Source organism: Bubalus bubalis, chromosome 3, assembly GCF_019923935.1.
Source record: "Bubalus bubalis isolate 160015118507 breed Murrah chromosome 3, NDDB_SH_1, whole genome shotgun sequence".
Taxonomy (NCBI): Eukaryota; Metazoa; Chordata; class Mammalia; order Artiodactyla; family Bovidae; genus Bubalus; species Bubalus bubalis.
In genome coordinates this window covers 52,066,423-52,088,360 of record NC_059159.1, presented here as the reverse complement: position 1 = coordinate 52,088,360, position 21,938 = coordinate 52,066,423, and the positions used below count along the sequence as shown (strand labels likewise).

General features: G+C 34.1%; 1 protein-coding gene across 3 annotated transcripts in view; it reads left to right on the top strand.

Annotated features, from left to right (window-relative positions):
- MED13 (mediator complex subunit 13) overlaps positions 1 to 21,321 on the top strand; it is a 97,458-nt gene extending 76,137 nt beyond the window's left edge. For all 3 annotated transcript variants that reach the window (XM_044939613.2, XM_025281169.3, XM_044939614.2), the window contains 13 exons: positions 395 to 618; positions 2,235 to 2,424; positions 3,298 to 3,760; positions 4,936 to 5,155; positions 5,845 to 6,036; positions 6,216 to 6,439; positions 8,262 to 8,404; positions 8,867 to 9,025; positions 9,144 to 9,329; positions 11,394 to 11,542; positions 13,073 to 13,246; positions 16,886 to 16,986; positions 17,325 to 21,321. In XM_044939613.2, coding sequence (XP_044795548.1) covers positions 395 to 618; positions 2,235 to 2,424; positions 3,298 to 3,760; positions 4,936 to 5,155; positions 5,845 to 6,036; positions 6,216 to 6,439; positions 8,262 to 8,404; positions 8,867 to 9,025; positions 9,144 to 9,329; positions 11,394 to 11,542; positions 13,073 to 13,246; positions 16,886 to 16,986; positions 17,325 to 17,457 — 2,558 coding nt within the window. In that variant the 3' untranslated portion in view covers positions 17,458 to 21,321. The remainder of the gene's footprint in view (positions 1 to 394; positions 619 to 2,234; positions 2,425 to 3,297; positions 3,761 to 4,935; positions 5,156 to 5,844; positions 6,037 to 6,215; positions 6,440 to 8,261; positions 8,405 to 8,866; positions 9,026 to 9,143; positions 9,330 to 11,393; positions 11,543 to 13,072; positions 13,247 to 16,885; positions 16,987 to 17,324) is intronic.
- The last annotated feature ends 617 nt before the right edge of the window (positions 21,322 to 21,938 follow it).

Sequence of the window (21,938 nt, the reverse complement as noted above, 5' to 3'; positions counted from 1 at the left end):
TTTTTTTTTCATTTAAGTGAAGGTATAAGTCACATGTTTCATACAGATTTTTAGTAAATTCCTAACTGTAAAAGTCTCAGCCACTGACTTTTAGGCATTTTTGTCTTTAAATAAAGACAAAGTAGTAAATATTTTTATTTACTAATTTATTTTAGTAAATAATTTATTTACTAATTTATATAGTATTTATAATTGTTTATATTTAATATTTATATTAATATATAATTTATATTTATTTACTAATTTATTAGTAAATAAATAATTTATTTACTAATATTTTTAAATAAAGACAAAGTAGTAAATATTTTTACTACTAATTATAACTTCACTAACTCTTGACATTTAAATGTTCCTCTTTTAGATCTTTTCTTAAAATATGTCTTTTCTTATTTAGGAACTGATGAATCCCCAGAACCACTGCCAATCCCCACGTTTTTGTTGGGTTATGATTTTGATTTTCTGGTGCTTTCTCCATTTGCTCTCCCTTATTGGGAGAGACTTATGCTAGAACCCTATGGATCTCAAAGAGATATAGCCTATGTTGTACTCTGTCCAGAAAATGAAGCCTTGTTAAATGGAGCCAAAAGCTTTTTTAGAGATCTTACTGCAATATATGAGGTAGGTACTTTAAAAGGTCGTTTTAAGACACCTTATGATTTGCATGTTTTTATATATAAAGTATACTGAACATTTCAGTTGATTGGTAAAGAATAATAATGATGTCAGGCTAGATGTTTAGTTCTTGTACCAGCCAGTTACATTCTTTACAGCTTTGACCCAGATCTTTTGTTAGATGTGTATGCCATGACTCACGGTGGAAGTTGCCATACTGAGGGGAAAACATTGTGTGCATACACATCCCATTTAAGACAATTTTTTTCTGAAAGAAAGGGTAATGTTAAATGGCTAGGAAAAAAATTACATTTTTTAAAATTCTAGTCTTAAAGAGAATTCTTGTCTTAATTCTCCAGGACTCAGGTAGTGACTCTAGTCCTTTTGCTCATAGTAAAATACAGCTATGATAGGCCTCTCTAAGACTCATTTTATTTCTGAAATTCTTAGCTGGTCTTTTAAGTTATAATTCTTATGTTGTATCGATCATTGAGTGCAATGATTATAAATTTTAAGTACTCTGGAACATAAAGTCTTTATTTTATAGTCATTCCTGAGTATCCTGAGTGTATTGATTCTAGGACCCCTTGCAGATACCCCAATCTATGGATGCCCAGTCTCTTATAGAAAATGTCATAGTATTTGCATATAGTCAAAACACATCTTCACTTATACTTTAAATCATCTCTAGATTACTTGAAATATCTAATGCTATGTAAGTAGTTGCAGATGCGGGGAATTCAAGTTTTGCTTTTTGAAACTTTTGATTTTTTTTTTTTTAAATATTTTTGATCCATGGTTGGTTGGTTGAATCTGTGGTTGTAGAACCTGAGGATATGAAGGACTTATGGTATTTTCCTTTTCCTACAAATACTTGGAAGTCTAGTCTTTAAAATTTCTTTTACAATCTGAATCATTATTTTGTGCCAGTTTAATTCCTCATTAATATTCTGTTTAATAATTGCAAGATATCTGTAGTGTGTTTTATAAAAGTAAGTGTTTCCAAAGAGTGTTATTTAGAACACGAGCCCTGCAAAATCTTCCGAGAAAAAAATTCCATAGTTAGATAGGTTTGGGGAGACATTGTGTATCTATTTACCTTTTAGAGAGTCATTATACATGTTAGATTATTAAAGCCTTTGAAATTCTTACAGTAAAGAAATTCTTTGTCATAAGTTTTCGTAACCCAGTGTTGCAAACCTATTTGAAATTGGACTTCATATAACAAACCATAGTGACCAGCAGAATTAGAGGCAGAGCTGGATATTTGTATTTATATACATGATTTGAAATAGTTATACGACTTAAAATGGCTGCAAATCTATACTCAGTTACTTCTGTATTCTGCAAGTTTTTGTTATTCAAAGTACGTGGTTTTAGTGCTATTATTATCTAGGTGTTTTATTTCATTGGAGATAACTTTGATAGAAATTTAATGGATTTCTAATGTAAAAAGCATGAAGACCTATGGCACTGTTTCACCCTTGATATTTTTATTCCAAATGTTAATTATAAATGATAAAGCTTATTTTTTAAATAGTTTCAATGCTTTATTTTATCATATGTACTAAAAAAAACTATAGCAAATTCACTAATTCTGATTTCTGTATGTATATTTATAGTGTTGTCGATTGGGTCAACATAGACCTATTTCTCGATTATTGACGGATGGGATCATGAGAGTTGGATCTACTGCATCAAAGAAACTATCAGAAAAGTTGGTAGCAGAATGGTTTTCTCAGGCAGCTGATGGTAACAGTGAAGCATTTTCTAAACTCAAGCTTTATGCACAAGTCTGCAGATATGACCTAGGTATTGAATTTATATTTATTGTATAAGGCCAATTTTGGCAAAGTAGGATGCAGTCCACCAACTTTTTTTGTAAATAATATTTTAATGAAACACAGCCATTCATTTATTAACAGGTTGTCTGGGCCTCCTTTTGTGCTATTAATATTAAAATCAGAGCTAAGTAGTTGTGACAGAGACTGTGTAACTTGCAAAGCCAGAAATATTTACTATCTGATCCTTTACAGAAAAAACTTTGATCACTGCAATAGGGCTCCTTTCAAGTAGGAAGATATGTGTTTTTTGTTTAAGTTTATTAACATTAAGATTCTTGACTTGTTAATGGTTTAGAGATAAAAACAACTTGTAGTTCCCTCTACAATATCAAGAGATAGTTCTTTGTTGGAATTAAGAAAATGACAGTTATTGAGACTTGTTTTTAAAACCCTTAATTAAATATCAATGGACTTACTTTAGACTTAATCGAAAGAGACACAGAACCAAAACATTGAACCTCATTAGACATTCCTGTCATTTGAACTCCATAATTTGAACCCCTCTGTTTTATATTGAATTAGTCCCCCAATATAGTCACTTTTCAATTTGTGACCAGGGAACTCTTTGAATGGTTTAATGAAAATTTGCTGGATATTTCATAGAAATCATTTTTTTTATTTTGTATCTGTTGGTTTTTCAATTGAAAGTGGTTTTCAATTCCATTCAGAATTCGTTTTTTTCACTTTCTAGGGGAAATAGTAAGCTAGTGTGCGCTACACTGTTAGCAGGCAACTTAGGGAGAGGGTAATTAGTATCCACTAGTTATTAGTCACATAGTAACTAAAGAACCAGTTAGTGAAATAAAGAATTAAATATCCTGCTTGTTTTTATTTTCTTTAGGTCCTTATCTTGCTTCCCAGCCATTGGACAGCTCTTTACTTTCCCAGCCAAATTTAGTTGCCCCTACAAGTCAGTCTTTGATTACACCACCTCAGATGACAGGTACTGGAAACGCTAAGACTCCGTCTGCCACCCCAGCATCTACAGTGAGCAGCACTATGACAGTGTCTTCAGGTGTTGCCGTGTCCTCTTCAGTTGCCACAGCTAACTCAACCTTGACTACAACTTCAACTTCATCTTCGTTGTCCTCCAACTTGAACAGTGGAATGTCATCAAATAAACTGCCTTCATTTCCACCTTTTGGCACTATGAACAGTAGTGCTACGGGATCCATGTCTACACAAGCAAGTACAGTTCCGAATAGCCAGCTAGGAGGGCAACCTCCATCAGCTCTACAAACAGCTGGCATTTCTGGAGAGTCGGCTTCAGTTCCCACTCAGCCACATCCTGATGTGTCTGAAAGGTATCTTTAAATATACTAATTTCGCAGAAATATAAATATATGCCGCTTCTATCTGAATAAGAATATAGAAGAGCCTTTGATCTTACCCTTGAAATTTTAGTTTTTAATGTTGAATATTTTACCTATAAAATTATGATGAAGACTCTTGGTAAAGTCTTTGTCATAGAATCTCAGAGTGGAAATGAAGACCTTGAAAACTGTCTAGTCCAGTTGTCCTGTGATGTTTGAGTCTATTCTGTGACATAATTGTCAAGTTGAGTTGCCTGTGCGAATCACTCTAGTGATCTATAAGTCACTATTGAATGACGCTGTTCAGAGGCATAAGAGTTGTACCAGGGTTTGAATCTTTGCTCTGTCGTTTACTGGCTATCACTTTAGGAAAGTTACCTAACCTTTTTGAGCTGGTGTTCTCTTATCTGGAAAGTGGGAGCAGAAGGATATAATGTACATTGTGTGCCTCAGAAAATGCTTCCAATCACATTAGTTATTTATAACAACAACAGTGATGATGACAGCTCTGTTCCTTTTATGAAGAAGATATTCCCTTTTGATTTATAGGTTAGGTAGCCTGAGCCTGGTTATATCTTTCAGCTCCCAGTTGCAGTTTTCCCCAAAGTTAGAAATGTGATTAAAAACAAACTCTTAATTACCCAGCTAGATCCTTCCATCTTTAATATCTATAATAGATTTGGAGTTTTAAAAACTCATACCGCCATCAAAGAATGAAGCTTAATCACCAGTGAAGTTATGACGTATGAAATGAATGTGTATTTTCTAAAAAGGTAGTAGACCACTGACTAAGTCTGGAAAACTGGTTTCTTTTTGGTCTAGCTCTGCCTCTAGACAGCCTTGTGATCTTGGGCAGCTCATTTAACTTAACTTTTGTCTCAGTTTTAGCACATAAGCACCACACTGTCTGACATTTCCTATACTCTGTGGTTTTAAGATTTCTGTTTCTTTTAATTGCAAACCTCTTAATGCCAAGGGTCTTTGTACACCATGAAATTGTGAACATTTATGATTCTCTTTGGAATGGTGTCCCTCATTTTTAGAGAGGCTCTCGATAGCACCCCACCCGCAAAGTGGGGAGAGGATAAGAACCTCCTTTGATGCTATTTTAAGAAGGTGGAGTACAGATTTTTCCCTAACTGTCTTATTTCTACTTCAAATTTTAGCACAATGGATCGAGACAAAGTGGGCATTCCCACAGATGGTGATTCACATGCAATCACTTATCCACCTGCAATTGTTGTTTATATAATTGACCCTTTTACATATGAAAATAAAGATGAGAGCACTAATTCTTCTAATGTATGGACTTTGGGGTTACTTCGATGTTTTCTGGAAATGGTCCAGACTCTTCCTCCTCATATTAAGAATACTGTTTCTGTACAGGTAAGAATGGTAAATGTTACAAGTTTATTTAAAACAATTTGGTCCTGATAGACAGTTCACAGCTACTATTCTATATCTAGATTGATTTTCTAAAAGCCAGATTCTGTTTTATTGACTTCATTTTAAATGATATTAAAAATCTTAGAGAGTTTATAAAAGATAAACTTGCAGTCATACTACAGTAATAATGGAGATTAAAAAGATTGCATTAAGTAGGGTAAATGTTTCTCCTGTGTTACTTTTATATAAACTAATTTTTAAATTCATTGGCTTAAATAAGAAAATCAAGAATGGACTGAAATAAGCTAGAGTTCTAAATAAGACTGGTTATAAAGTAAAAGTAGAGAAAAACTAACCACACATTAAGTTGTATGCAGAGAATTGGAATTATTTCTTTATAGACTGCAATAGGACTGTGGCAGTCACTGGCAGTATTAATCAATATAGCTGCTACGTAGAAATGTCTAAAGATTTTTACATAACAACTCATTAGTATAATTGAGTATTTATTAAAAATCTATGTACTAGAAAAAAAATCTATATACTAGATAAGGAAGTATAATTCTTTATTATTTTACTTAGGTTCTGTTTAAATTTTCTAAAAAAATTTTTAGAGTTTTAAACCTACTATTCTTTTTTTATCTCTTCTTAAAAGTTTAACATTTGTACTATTTGCCTTTAATTCTTAGATTGTTCCCTGTCAGTACCTGTTGCAACCTGTGAAGCATGAAGATAGACAAATCTATACCCAGCATTTAAAATCTCTGGCTTTTTCGGCCTTTACCCAGTGTCGAAGACCACTTCCAACATCAACCAATGTGAAAACATTGACTGGTTTTGGTCCAGGTTTAGCCATGGAAACAGCTCTTAAAAGTCCTGATGTAAGTATGTTTTCCATAACCAAAGTTATTAAATGACTACTTTGTATGATTTTATGCAAAACTAAGTGCAGGTTTCTTTTTAGTTATTTTCCAGTTATCTTATAATGGGTTTTTATTTTCAATAAAAAGTTTTTCTGCGCTTGTATGGTGCCATAGTAACTTAATGTTTTATTCTACAGAGACCAGAGTGTATTCGACTTTACACACCTCCTTTTATCCTGGCTCCAGTGAAGGATAAACAAACAGAGCTAGGAGAAACCTTTGGGGAACCTGGACAGAAATATAATGTTCTTTTCGTGGGCTACTGTTTATCACATGATCAAAGATGGATTCTTGCATCTTGCACAGATCTATATGGAGAACTTTTAGAAACTTGTATCATTAACATTGATGTCCCAAACAGGTATTTTATTTTCTTAAATGTATCATTATATAAAGTCTTGGGATTATGGGTACTTTTCATTTCTTTTATAGTGAATATTTATATTATATAAGGGAATTAATAATTTTGATTAATCTGTTAAAGAGATTAAAGCCCCTAAATTGTATATAATAAACCTTGAGGTAATGATTTTAGCCTAACAAATTTTGAAACGTGGGACTAGAAGGTCATTTGCAATTTAAAATCCAGTAAAGCATCCTAGAACATTTGTTTTTCTCAGGTACCATCTAAGATACAGTCCCTAATAAACTGAATTAACTTTATTCACTGAGAATTTGGGGCTTCTCTGGTGGCTCAGTGGTAAAGAAATCCACCTGTCAATGCAGGAGACGTAGGTTTGATCCCTGGGTGAGGAAGATCCCCTGGGAAATGAAATGGCACCCAGCTCCAGTATTGTTGCCTGGGAAATCCCTGGAATGGAGGAACCTGGCAGCTACAGTCCAGAGGGTCACAGAAGAGTCAGATATGACTTAGTGACTAAACAAACAACAATTAAAATTTTTACTATTTAAATATTAGAGTGTCTTCTGAAAATGGTGGCCCTCTTTAGAATTCTTCTTGATAGTAGTTAGGTATCATGACTAGTTATTCATGAAGGCTGTGACTAATAGTTTACAACAGATGAACCTTGTATTGAGTTATCACTTAATAGACATACTGATACCATATTTCAAAGCTAGTGAACATTGCTTAAGAGAATGTGAAAAGTCCATAAAATAACTTTTGATCTTTCAGTTTTGGTTCTCTCCTTTATTTTCTTCTTTCTTTTAAAAACATTCTGTAGTTCTAAGGTCAGAAATTGGTTGTATGCAAAAAAAAAAAATTGATTATTTGGGTATAGTGGCGTTGAAGAAACAGATATAGAAATATTGATCTGTGAAGGATGAGAATGAGAATAGAGAAATAATAATACTACCTTCCCAATACAGAGATAGTATATTGCCATTTTACTGAAAGTAAAAGTGAGATGATGGTTAAGAGGTCCAGTGCTAGAGTCATAGAGATCTGGATTCAATCCTGGCTTATTGGTTGTGTGATCTTGAGAAAATTACTTTACCCAACTGAGCTATAGTTTACTTTTCTGTAAAATCAGGAGGATAATTTTATCTGCCTTACAAGGGTTCTTAGGATGAAATGAGGTGTTACATATAAGTTAGTTAGGCGGGTGCTTGGTACATAGTAAGTACTCAACAAATGATAGCTATTGTTGCTCTCCAGAGAGTGTTTATGTACTTGGCCTAATAAAGGACATGCATGCAGAAAACAGCTTTGTTTGTTCTGAGAAGTATGGGGGGATTTGTTCGATATTTTTCTTTTTTCTTTTTTTTTTTTTTTGACATTTTTCAATTTAATGTATGAAGCAGAGGTTGGCACACTCCAGTTTTGGGGCCATATCTGGCCACACTTATTTGTGTAACTGTTGTCTGTTTCATGCTGCAGCAGCAGAGTTGAGTTGTTGCAGAAGAGTTTTGATGGCCTGCAAAGCTTAAAATATTGGCCCTTTAAAGAACGAGCTTGCCAGTCTCTGGTGTAGAGCACTGTTTATGATGAATTTTGATAATTTGTGAATAGTTCTTTAATTTTAAGTATATATTTTAGTATGTATTAAACAAAATGTAAACTAGCATACCAAACCTGTAATTTTATATGTATTCTTATTTAGGAGTTGTGAAAAAATGTCAAGCATTAAAATGAAGGAACCAATTTTTCACAAATTCGAGCTCTTTTGAAATGTCATTGGAATTTTAGAAATATTTATGACTGTCTCTATTCCATACAACAGAGCTCGTCGGAAAAAAGGGTCTGCTAGAAGATTTGGTCTACAGAAACTTTGGGAATGGTGCTTAGGACTTGTACAGATGAGTTCATTGCCATGGAGAGTTGTAATTGGCCGTCTAGGAAGGATTGGTCATGGAGAATTAAAAGGTAAATTTGTGTTTTTGTTTTTTAATACTTAGATTTCTATTTTATGTTAATTCATATACTATTCAAAGCATATCTAGGAATAGGTACTGAATAAAATGCAAAAGGTAATAAAAACCTAGTATTCTGTTGTCTAGCGCCCAAATGGCCTAACTCAAATTTTAAGAGAACTTATTGCAATTTTATATAAGTGCTATTACTGCTATTCTTGTCATCTTCCAGTTTTATCCCCTTTCTGCTTATTAGTCAACTCATCCTATGTTCAGTAGATACTGTTATCAGCATATATTGAAGTTAGGGGGTAAAAGATGTTGAGACATATCAGTAATAGACTTTTGACTTGATGACTCTTGAGGAGTACATTAATTTCAAAACCATTATGTTTTAACTTTTGTTCTCTAGGTTGGTAACAGTGCTTTTACTTTGGATATTATTATTATTATTATTTACTGTTGATACCCACAGATTGGAGCTGTTTGCTGAGTCGTCGAAACCTGCAGTCTCTAAGTAAAAGGCTGAAAGACATGTGTAGAATGTGTGGTATATCTGCTGCAGACTCTCCTAGCATTCTCAGTGCTTGCTTGGTAGCAATGGAACCCCAAGGCTCTTTTGTTATCATGCCAGGTTAGCTATCTTTAGTTTATGTCAGATTTAATTCTTTATGTACTTAAGTTTCTAAGTATTACGTAAAATTGATTCTTCATTCATTAAAAGAAAAAAATACCTTTCATTTTCTTTTCAGATTCTGTGTCAACTGGTTCTGTATTCGGAAGAAGCTCCACTCTAAACATGCAGACGTCTCAGCTTAATACCCCACAGGATATATCATGTACTCATATACTTGTGTTTCCAACTTCTGCTTCTGTGCAAGTAGCTTCAGCTACTTATACCACCGAAAATTTAGACTTAGCTTTCAATCCCAACAATGGTAAGTGAATTGTTCTCTGAAAAGTGAAAGTGAAGTCGCTCAGTCGTGTCCGACTCTTTGCAACCCCATGGACTGTATTCCACCAGGCTCCTCCATCCATGGGATTCTACAGGCAAGAGTACTGGAGTGGGTTGTCATTTCCTTCTCCAGGGGATCTTCCCGACCCAGGGATCAAACCTGGGTTTCCTGCATTGTAGGCAGATGCTTTATCATCTGAGCCACCAGGGAAGTCAAATTGTTCTCTAGAGGTTTGCAAATATAAAATAAATCTGGGTGATTCTGACTGATTATAGATTAGATAATGCCTCCCAAAGCATCTGTGTCCTGTATATGTTCCTGAAACCTGTGATTGTTAACATTATATGCATGCGCTTGCAGATCTGAGTAAAGATCTAAGATGGAGAGATTACTCTGGCTTATGCAGCTGGGCCCGAAACGCAGTCTTATATATCCATAGAAGAGAAATTTGACTGTACACAAAAGAGGAGAGGACCGTGTAGTGGGAACAGAGGAAAGCAGAGTCAGAAATGACGGCTGCTGACTTTGAAGATGGAGGAAAGAGCATGAGCCAAGGCAAATAGGAATAGATGTTGGAAAAGACAAGGAAACAGATTTTTCCCCTGGAGCCTTGAGGGAGAGCACACCCCTGCCTATACCTAGATTTTTGGCCTAATGACTAGCATTTTGATTTCAACCCAGTAAAACTGATTTTAGACTTCTGACCTCCAGAACTGGAAGAAAATAATGTTTGTTGTTTAAATATGTTTTTGGAAATTTGTTAAACTGCTACAGGAGACTAATACCATTCTTCTGCTTTATTGATATCAGAACTAATGCTGTGAATTACCCCATAAATGTTTACTTATTTTTTGAGTGATTAATTAATTTGGCTACACTGAGTCTTGCTTATAGCATATGGACTCTTAGTTGTGGCATGTGGGAATCTAGTTTCCTGGGAATCAGACTCAGACTCCCTGCATTGGGAATTCAGTCTTAGTCACGGGACCACTAGGGAAGTCCCTGATGTTTACTTACGTTAAAAGGTAACATTGGTCATAAAATATTTGTACAGTTTATGTACATACTGTTGAGTTACCTGTATGTAAACTTTGCAGGTCATTTTATATTCTTTTCTATTTTGATTTACCAAAATAGTATAGTAATTTATAACTTTTCTAGATGTACTTGTATAGATTGCATTTTAGTACAAGAGAAAATAAGTGGTGTTCCATTGTTGCTCTGAGTTACCTTAGAAAATGGCACATCTCTAAAGTCAAAAGTATGGGTAATAATTATTCTCCTCTTTTAATGTGTATACAGTAACTTGAATATTTTAATAATAAAGAATTAAGGAATTTGTTCTAACTAGTCTCATTTTAAATACATTTTCATTCCCAGCATTTGTGTTAGTTTCCTGTTGCTATTTGTAACAAATTACCACATTCTTATTGGCCTAAAACAACACACATTTATTTTCCTACAGTTCTGGAAGTCAGAAGTCCAAAATTATTCTTACTGGGCTATAAATACAAAGTCAAGGTATCTACAGGGTTGATTCTTTCTAGAGGCTCTAAGGGAGAATCTGTTTCCTTGTCTTTGACAACTTCTAGAGACCATGTACATCTCTTGCTCATGGTCCCTTTTTTCATCTTCAGTGCCAGCAAGATAATACAGTCACATCTTCAGTGACTCTAAGCTTACTTTAACCCTCTTATTAGGACCCGTTTGGTTACATTGGACCCACTTGGATAATCCAGAAAAAATCTCCCCATCTCAAGACCTTTAGTTTGATCACATCTGCAAAGTTCTTTATTGTAACATATTCAAGGTTTCTGGAATTAGGATGTGGGCATTTTGGGGAGGAACCATTATTCAAAGCAGTCTCATGTTTGTTTATGCATAGTTGATTATTTGGCTCTTATCACAATATTTGGCACATGGTAGACATTCAATAAATGATTAAATTAACTCATTTTGGTTAAGATCCATTGTTTTAACCCTTTCTTGTAAATGACTGTGGGATATGAAAAAGGGAATATTTAATTTTTTCTTCCTTCTTCATAGATGGAGCAGATGGAATGGGTATCTTTGATTTATTAGACACAGGAGATGATCTTGACCCTGATATCATTAATATCCTTCCTGCATCTCCAACGGGTTCTCCTGTTCATTCTCCAGGATCTCATTACCCCCATGGCGGTGATGCTGGCAAGGTAACCCTGTTATAAGTTCAGTTTATCTAAATGTCATTCATTAACTTAGTAATGGATTATATCAATGAGAAAGAACACTTTTAATTTTCTTGCTAATTTTCAAGGGAAAAAACAGTCCATTCATGTACTTCTACCACAGAGAGTTGTACATTATTAAGAGGGTCTCTAAGGTTCTTTCTCTGACTTTGTATTTTCTAGACTACTTGGCATTAATCCTTTTTAGTTTTCCTGCCACTTCACCATAGCTTCTACGTAGAAATAGGATTAGATTATCTGAAAAACAGGGTATGACTCCAAGAGCTGCCATTCATATCAGAGCTGTGGACAAGGAACATAAAGGAAATACTGATTTTCCCATAAAAATAGAAAAAACACCAACCCCTCCCCTTTTTATTTTTACCACTTACAGAAACATTTTGTCTTGTCCTTCTGTTTGAACTCAAAACTATTTGAGCTTCATTTGAATAACATCATTATTTGAATGAAATTATATATATAGTGGTTATTTAATTATTGTAATATGCATATGTTTAAAGAAGGATCTTCGTTTGACCTTACTTTGCATCCTTTCCTTTTTCTTTTTTAACTGGAAAGAAATGAAATGATGGAAAAAAAGACACAAATAAGGAAAAGCACCAATAATCATACCACTTTAATAGAACCAGTTTTGTGGGATCTTAGTTCCCAGATCAGGACTGAAACTGCATCCTTGGCAGAGAAAGCGTTGACTCCTAGCCACTGGACCATCAGGGAATTCCCTTAGCAGCTTTTAAATTGCATTGTTCCTTTACCATAGTTTGTTCTCATTGCTGTTCAGTTCCTAAGTCATGTCCAATTCTTTGCAATCCTGTGGACCGCGGCATGCCAGGGTCCTTCACTATCTCCTGAGTTTGTTCAAATTTATGTCCATTGAGTCAGCAATACTATCTAGTTTGTTACATCATTCCCCAAATATTGGACACTTAAATCTTTTATTTTTTTCTGTTGTAGGTAATAATTGCATTGAACATTTCCTGTTGATATATCAGTTTTCTTTTTATCTGTTTCCTTAAATAGCAAAGAATGTGTTAACTAGTCTAAAGGATCTGAGCATTGCCATAATGCCTTCCAAATGACTCTTAATTGCATTTTATAGATAGTGCCACATGAACAAAGGTAAATTCAGTCCACCTTTTGGATTGGGATACGATCATGAATTAGTTGAGAGGGTATTAGGAAATAAATTAGAAAGTTCATTGAATGTTTTGTACTTTTGAGTCAGCTACAAAGATTGATACACTCACATGCTAAACATGTGCTTGACATAATAATACAAACTTGTTAAAATAGTATATTTTCTTAAAACTCTTAAAATTCATTTATTTAATGCTATTACTAATTACGATACATAGCAAATTGATTTTTTAAAATATCCTTCAGTATTTTTTAAATTGAAGTAATTAGATAATGAGACTGATAGTAAAAAACCATTCTGTATTTATAGCTATTACAGTAAATGAATTAACACATTTTTAATTTTGTCTTTTTAAGGGTCAAGGTACTGATCGACTACTTTCAACAGAATCTCATGATGAAGTAACTAATATTCTTCAGCAACCATTGGCTCTTGGTTACTTTGTATCAACTGCCAAAGCGGGTCCCTTACCTGACTGGTTCTGGTCAGCATGTCCTCAAGCACAATATCAGTGTCCCCTTTTTCTTAAGGTATTGCTCTTATTTTTTTTCTGGCTAGTTCCTGAGTGATGCTGATTGACCACTTAAGTCCTAAGAAGTATGGAAGTGGTGTTTTGAAGTCTTTAGCTTTTGTCTGAGGTCTTAAATGCATTATCACATATAACTCTCTAGATAAAATAACAAAGAGAATAATTATGAAACAACTCTAATTCTTAAATTTATATTAAGTTTAAACTTTTAAATAACTTTAAATGGACTATCTGAGACCCTTGCTCTTAATTATTTTTAGCTACACATTTAGAGTTTAGAGCTAGAAGAAACCTTGTATTAAAATACCTTTAACCTTTTCATTTTCTCAGTGAGCATATTAAAAGTTCAGAAAAAATCGTTTGTCCAGAGTCATAAATTGGTAGTAGACTTGATTAAAACCTGGATCTTTTAATGATTATGTAATGTTATTCTTTGAATTATATCATAGTATACTCCTATTATGCATCATTATTTTGAGAACTAAAGGATTCATAATCTTTGTAAAAATGTTTACTATTTAGGTGCATTTCCCTACCTCCTTAAAAAAGCTTGCTAGCTTTGTGTAAATTGCTGTGTTAAAACTATTGAGTGGTTTTCAAGTAATGGTATTCTCAGACCCATAGTGACTTATTTTATCAAAACAAATTAATTATCAAGTGATATAACAAGGTGGAGATAAATCATAAAATGGTAAAATGAAATGTGAAAGCTCTATCTAGAGTTTGTTCCTGCTGCTACTACTACTTTTCCAGAATAACAAATGCAGATCTGATTTCACTTATTCTTGTATAAACCCACCAGAAGTTGACTGGTTTATTCCATAAATTATGCTAACTTAACTACTTGCCAACTGATTTTTATTTGTAGGATGAAAGTTGAATAGTATATATTTTAGTTTTTTAGGATTATATTTAGTGGGTACTTGAACCAATAAGCTTGTTGCTGTCTTTTAAGCCTGTTACTATTAAATCTGATTCCCTTGGCTCACATATCATTGAGTCAGTGACATTTTAATTAAACAGTGAATTTCTGTAGCACATTCATGAAGAATACAAGAGCTGTTGATCTGAATTGACTGTTAGTGAGATAATATATTTAGAGAGTGTTGGCCAAGGTAATAGTTTTAGCATAAGACTTTTCTACCCCTTCCAGTGTATGTGTAGTGGTCTTGTGTCTCATTACCAGAACGTGTTCCCAGGGGGATTTCTGCACTTCTGTAGTAATCCTTGGAGTTTCTACAAAACAAAGGGTTCTTTGCTCCTTTAGGAAGTGCTCCATGTGCTTTCTGCTCTCTTTTGTTATTACCATACACATTAAAAGCTCTGAAAAACAGCAGCAAATAATAGTGTTTCACAGAACATGTTTTTAAGAAACACCACTTTATAAGAAGTCCAAGGGACTATCCAGATTCTTTTCTACTCAATATTTATTTGCAGAGAGGATAGTGTAAAGTGGGCATTCACCCTCAGATACAGTGTAACAAGATTAGGACTTCTGGTCTGAATTACCAGGTAAGGCATAACTTACCATAATTTTGTTCACCTTTTTTTTTTTTCATACATTCCATTTTATTTCTATACCATAGGCAATAAAATCATTTGGTATGTTTCTCTTGTCTTGGGAAAAAAAGGTTACCTAGATGATTAAAAAAATCTGTTTATCATTGAAATTAGAGCACTGCTACTAATTACATTCATTTATTTGTTATAATCTGCCATATGAAAGACTTTTGCTTATAACTCATAAATCAAGGGCCCATGGGCAGTTGAAACATATTTTTGGTTATATTTCTAAATACACAACACAAAATTTTACACATATTATTGCAATTGTAGAGGAGAGCGCATCTCAATATAAAATAGTACCTTTTATGGTCGTACACAGAATGAGATCTGTCAAGAGTTTCTGCAGTCAGTACTATGTCTTTTCATAGCTTAACACTATTATATATTTTGACTTACAAACAAAACAGTTCACTTTTCTTTAATTGAAATGTGAAGAAGAGTACCACATCCCTTTCTTTTACTCTTGATTGCCATACCTAAGTGAGTGTATGAGTTGTTACTAAGCCTCCACTATGAAATTGAAGGGGCAAAAAATACATCTGTGCACTGTATTACTACCTAAGGTGCTCAGTCAGTCAGTCAGTTCAGTTGCTCAGTCGTGTCCAACCCTTTGCGACCCCATGGACTGCAGCACGCCAGGCCTCCCTGTCCATCAGCAACTCCCGGAGCTTGCTCAAACTCACGTCCATCGAGTTGGGAGATGCCATCCAACCATCTCATCCTCTGTTGTCATCTTGTATGCTTTCAGTCTTTCCCAGCCTCTAAGTCTTTTCCAGTGAGTCAGTTCTTCGCATCAGGCGGCCAAAGTACTGGAGCTTCTGCTTCAGCATCAGTCCTTCCAATGAATATTCAGGACTGATTTCCTTTAGGATGGACTGGTTTGATTTCCTTGCAGTCCAAGGGACTCTCCAGAGTCTTCCCCAACACCACAGTTCCAAAGCATCAGTTATTCAGCGCTCAGCTTTCTTTATGGTCCAACTCGCACATCCATACACGACTACTGGAAAAACCATAGCTTTGACTAGATGGACCTTTGTTAGCAAAGTAATGTCTCTGCTTTTTAATATGCTGTCTAGGTTGGTCATAACTTTTCTTCCAAGGAGGAAGCGTCTTAATTTCATGGCTGCAGTCACCATCTACAGTGATTTTGGAGCCCAAGAAAGTAAAGTCTGTCATTGTTTCCATTGTTTCCCCATCTATTTGCCATAAGGTGATGGGACGGGATGCCATGAACTTCATTTTTTGAGTGTTGAGTTTTAAGCCAACTTTTTGACTCTCCTCTTTCACCTTAATCAGGAGGCTCTTCAGTTCCTTTTTACTTTCTGCCATAAGGGTGGTGTCATCTGCATATTTGAGGTTATTGATATTCCTCCTGGCAATCTTGATTTCTTGCTTGTGCTTCATCCAGCCACTGAAAGTAGCTCTGCTTAAGATTTATAGCTTTTATAGGTAAAATATTTGCCTATGCTTACTTCTGGTACTTCAGACTTCCCAGGTGGCTTTAGTTGTAAAGAACCCACCTGCCAGTGCACGAGACATAAGAGATGTTGGTTCGATCCTTGAATTGGGAAGATCCCCTGAAGGAGGCCATGGCAATCCACTCCAGTATTCTTGCCTGGAAAATTCGCTGTGGACGGAAGAGCCTGGCGGGCTATGGTCTGCAGGGTCGCAAGGAGTCACACACTGAAGCTACTTAGCACAGTACTTTTTTCACTGCTAGACCTAGGTTAATTTGCATAGTCTATGTTACATAGAGACTATACTCAGGTTTATCAGTTTTGTTCTTTCTTAAATGTTTACTTTACACACCTAGGCAGGTTATACATAGAAAATAATTAAAAATCCTTTTTGTAGGATTACTATGTGGCCTCGAAAGCAATGAAACTGAAAAAATTTTGTTATGCACTTAAAAATTATATAATGAATTAAACAAGAAGAATAGCCATGTTTATAGTGGCTCCCATTCATTACATAAGTCTAAAATATATTTCATCAAGGAGGAGACCTTGGGAAAATAAGGTAAAACCAACAGATTTTTTTCCATTTGGCTGACCGATTATCTGTTACTTTTTAGGCCTCTTTGCACCTCCACGTGCCTTCAGTGCAATCTGACGAGCTGCTTCACAGTAAACACTCCCACCCACTTGACTCAAACCAGACTTCAGATGTCCTCAGGTACAGTTCTTCTTACCATTAAGCTTGGAAGGAATTATCATGTTGATCCTTTCATATTTTTGTCATTTTGGGCAGTAGTTTACAGTTGTGTTACCTTTGGATCTCTAGTTGAATTATTTATCATTCAGAATGAGTGCTTTCCTTTCTAATACATGTAATATACCTCTGAGAACATTTTAATGAAAATCAGTTTTCTTTAACCTCCCCAAGACCCTCTATTTCATACTTTAACTTTTTTTCTGTGTGTGACTTTTAATCTTATATGCCATCTTCGAATTTGCTTCCAAAATTTACAATGTAGGTACATACATGACTGACTTAGTTTACTTGCTTTTCAGGTTTGTTTTGGAACAGTACAATGCACTCTCCTGGCTAACCTGTGACCCTGCAATCCAGGACAGACGCTCATGTCTCCCAATTCATTTTGTGGTGCTGAATCAGTTATATAACTTTATCATGAATATGCTGTGATCTTCATTTGATGGAACTGTGCAAGAAAAGAACAAGGAAAAAGATTTTGCTGCAACATTAAGTTACAGTTATCTTCTCAGTGAAAGTCATTTGTGATGGGGTCTAATTCTTATTACTTCAACAAATATTGTTTTGACTTGGGGGGAGGGGCGATAACCCTGTTATTTTTCATTGACTATACTGAACTCTTTAGGATGATGACTGATCGATCATACACAACGTATTATAACATTTTCGTAGCAAAATTAACCTTTTTTTTTCCAGTCACAGTATTTGTGAAAAGTAATGAGCCATAGTACCCAGTCATGTTAAATGAATATTAAAAGCATGGAGAAGGAAACATGAGGAACAATGAATTTCAACATATGGCTTCAGAACATCAAGATGTTCTTGTATCGGATTATAGTATCTAGTATTCAAAAATGCCTGCATCTCTTATTTATTGTAAGTTTTTAAATGTATAAATTGTCTTATATTTCTTAACCTCTTTTATAAAAATTTTCCTAGAAGGTTTATACTGCCTTCTTGCTTTAAAGCAATTGGTCTAAAATATATGTAATCGTCTTAATTAAAAAGTTGCAGTAGGGTTGCTTTTAGAGTATTATTTTTTTGTAAGGGGGTGGGTGGGACAGTAAATTTGTATTGTCTTGATGTACAGTTTAATGGGGATAGAGGGGAAATAATGTCCATACCATTGTGTGTGGAGGATTTACAGCTAAGCTGTAGTTGCAGAGTACATGTACAGTAATGAAGTTCACTGTGTTTATAAATTGAAAAGGTACCGGGTCTTACAACATTTTATATCGATCACACCTTTACAGAATAACATGATGGCAATATACAAGTGATATTGTTAGGTGGTTTAACTTAGAATAAAAATGAGAATTCTTCAGTTATATTTTGTACTATGGTTTAGGGCTATGACTAATATTTCAGGCCATTTCCAGTGAAAGAAACTTAGTTTTACAAGAAAAACATTTGCTACTGAATGCTTAAACTAATTTTGGTGTTTAATGTTACATGCTTAAAATTTTTTGTTTGTTTTAACAGTGGCACCTCTAGGCATGGGAGTATTATTAATTATGAAAATTATCTTCAGGATCTGCTATAGGTTGAAATTTAGCCCAGCTCTAGGCATTTTACAAATTATTTTAAGAGCAGTCACTCTTGATTGTTTGACTTTTTTTTTTTAATTAAAGATTGGGAATGTGTGTGAGAGTATGCATATGTATGGGTGTGTGTGTGCAATCAAACTGTGGTGTAAATAGATTCTCAGTGAATTCTGGTATTCAGACTATTCCACTAGTTAAAGAACCATTTTCTAAACTTAACCTGTTTCCTTTTGCCTTTTTTATTTATTTAATTTTCTTGGTTTGGAGATGGCAGTCCCAAACACCAGAGTCTGTACTTTTCTATAACACAGCTCAGAAAAGGCAGGGCATATGCCAAGGAGGTTCTCACCTCCCTAAAGAAGGGACTTGAATTTTAGGGACTTTAATTCACCCCTTCCTTCAATGCAGCTTTCCCTCTTCTTGTTTGCACATGCCAAGATAACTGCTTTTATGCAGCCTTTATCCCCTTAAAAAATCCTTTCTACAGTGCTGCTCACAAGAGAGTCCAAGTTAGCCTCCTACCTGTGTAGCTGACTTGAATTCACAGTCGCCAAGTCTACCTGTCTTTCTTGGAAGCAGTCTAGCTAAATTCTGAATTTGTATGTTCACTAATTCTCTACAAGGACAAAATGGATTGTATTTACAAAACTGTAATTTGGTATGTTTTGTTATTTTTTTTTTTAAACTGAAACTTGTTTTGTAAATACTATATGCTTAGCTTAAATATCACTTTCTTATGAAAAATATAACTTCTTCAAATTGTGTATATTAAAACATTAGCAAGTCTTGTTTTTCCTATAGAGAAAACACAATTGGTAACAAAGGTTTTCAATCATTTGTTCAAAATTATAATGCAATCCCAGTGGTCAGCCTATTTTTGAAGTGAAAATTTAAAGGTCACATCTGTGCATTTGTTCTTAAATTATGCTAACACACTACAGATTATGTTGGCATGTTTTGTTCTGTACTTAAAAAAATACTTGTCTGAGATTTGAGGGGAAAGATGCTTATTTGAAATTTGTATTAAAATGGTATTCTTTTTTATATATTTTATTATCTCAGTAGTGACTCTTTAAAAAATATACTCTCAGTTGTTTAAAATCACTAATCTATAGTAACCACACCTCAGTTTGAAAACATATTTTTAAAAAATTATTCCCTGACAGTTTCTTTTATATGGAGCCATAAGAAAGGAACCCGTTACATGATTCCTTTTTATCTGGGAATCAAGGAATAGTTCCCAAATATATAGGATTTACTGATAAGATTTTTTTCTTCCCTTCATATATAAATTCACACTCAAATGGAAAATTATTAAATAGCCATTCGAAAAGGTCAGGAAACTTGTTTCAGAAAAAAAAAAAAAGTAAGCCCTTTGTGCAGGATGGCGGATCTGACTTACTAGTGTAGTCACAGACAAATTTTGTTTAAATAGGTAAGCAAAGTAATATACTTTATACCAGTTGATCACCAACACCATGACTTCTTTGTTACAGTGCTAATGTCTGTTTTTTGTGCAGTTATCCATTACAAAGCAGGGTGGGAGTTGAGTATTTTGGCATTTTAAAGGATTAGTTATATAATGTCTGCTTCCAGCCAGTGAGAAACATCTAGCCATACCTTTCTTATGCAAGCCATTCAGTTATCAGGACTGTGAATTAACACTGTATGAATAAATTTCTGTACACCTTATTGTTTGGCCACAAGGCCACCAAGTGTACTTATATGTAATCCTTAAATTTTAAAGTAGCTGTAATTTTTAAATCTTTCTAACTTTTCTTAAACCACTAAAAATTAAGCTCTTACTACTTAGTCAACTATCCTCAGCTGTATTCGTACTCAATTGTCAGTATGGCACAGATTACTGTATTTAAATATTCTCCTTTCGTCTTCATATTTACCTTCTGAGGTAATTTTTTAACTTAATGTGTTACTACAAAGATTTGCAGATCTTTAATCAAGCACTATGTTAATACTGTAATATCAAAATACTATGTTGCGTTATTTAAAATGTTCAAATTGAATACATTAAAACGAAGTTTTTAAATGCTGTTGCATCATATAATTTGCTACTCATCCACTATGGCATCACATATCAGTCTATTAATACATTTAATGTTGCATGAGTGATGTTTTGGTCTGGGTTTCCTTTAAGACTTTAGTTTGTCTAAATTAAGGAAAAATGTTTTTGACATAAAATTCTTTTGCTTCCCTGCAACCCTCAAAAAAATACGCTAGAAAATCTTAACCATTCAGTTTTTCTTGATGTTTTAATGGGCCCAGAACTGTGGTTTAAATTTTTATATATGTGTTTTCTTTTTTGTGGAGTATTAATTTAAAACTGGATTTGGGACCTAAAATACTCCTCAGGTTGATGTATTCATGAAGTTTTAAAATAGCTTTAGTTTTCAGAGTAAACTGGATTTGTGGACCTTAAAGTTACTGAGTTTAAACTATAAATTGTAATGTCATTACTGGACATGTCAGCATCAACTCTCTCAAAATAGCTTGGTCACTTTATGAAGGGGCGTTTTAAAGTTGTTTAGCAGTGACATTTAATATGGTCCAATTGCTTTTTTTTTTTTTTAACGTGACAAAAAAAGAATAAGGAACAAACACTATTGCTGCCGAATGCCATAACACTGAGTTGTACAAATTGTGATTGAGGAAATGAAAAGGTTTATACTTTTTAAAAAAAAAAAACAAAAACAAAAAAAACTTCAAATGGAATAAATTATTCATGAAGCCTTCATTGTGGTGTCTCATTCTCTTGAAAGTATTTCCATCTTAAATTCATGTAAAAAGTAGTAGTGGTATTTTTATGTCACTTATAAATGAAAAGGGGCAATCTAAAAACTGATGAGCTTTTAATTTCTTTGAAGTATTTTGCTTTGTAAAAGATTTTAATCATACATCAGTGTATAATATACAGGAAAATTGTATTTATACATATAAATTCCTTTTAGGCTGATCAGTTTCATATTAGTTTTCTAAAGTTACCTTGAAATACTGAAAGCTTAGTTCTGTACTATAAAAAATTGCCTAAGTGTTATTGAAACATAAACAAAGTAGGTGGGTGGGAGGTCTGTTGGTTTGTTTTTGGTTTTTTGCAGCACAGAATGGCTTGTGGGATCTTAGTTCCCAGACCAGGGATTGAACCTAAGCTTTCAGTAGTGAAAACGTGTAGTCCCAACCACAGGACTACCAGAGAATTTCCAGAGAAGTGTTGTTCACATATAAACAACCAATTGAAAAATAGCTCTGCCGATTTTGTTTAAGCAGCTGTTCAAAGTATTTTTGTCCAAACTTAAGCTGAGTAAGGACAAATCCCAAAATTGTTGTGCTCATTTTAAAATTGGTGGTCATTTC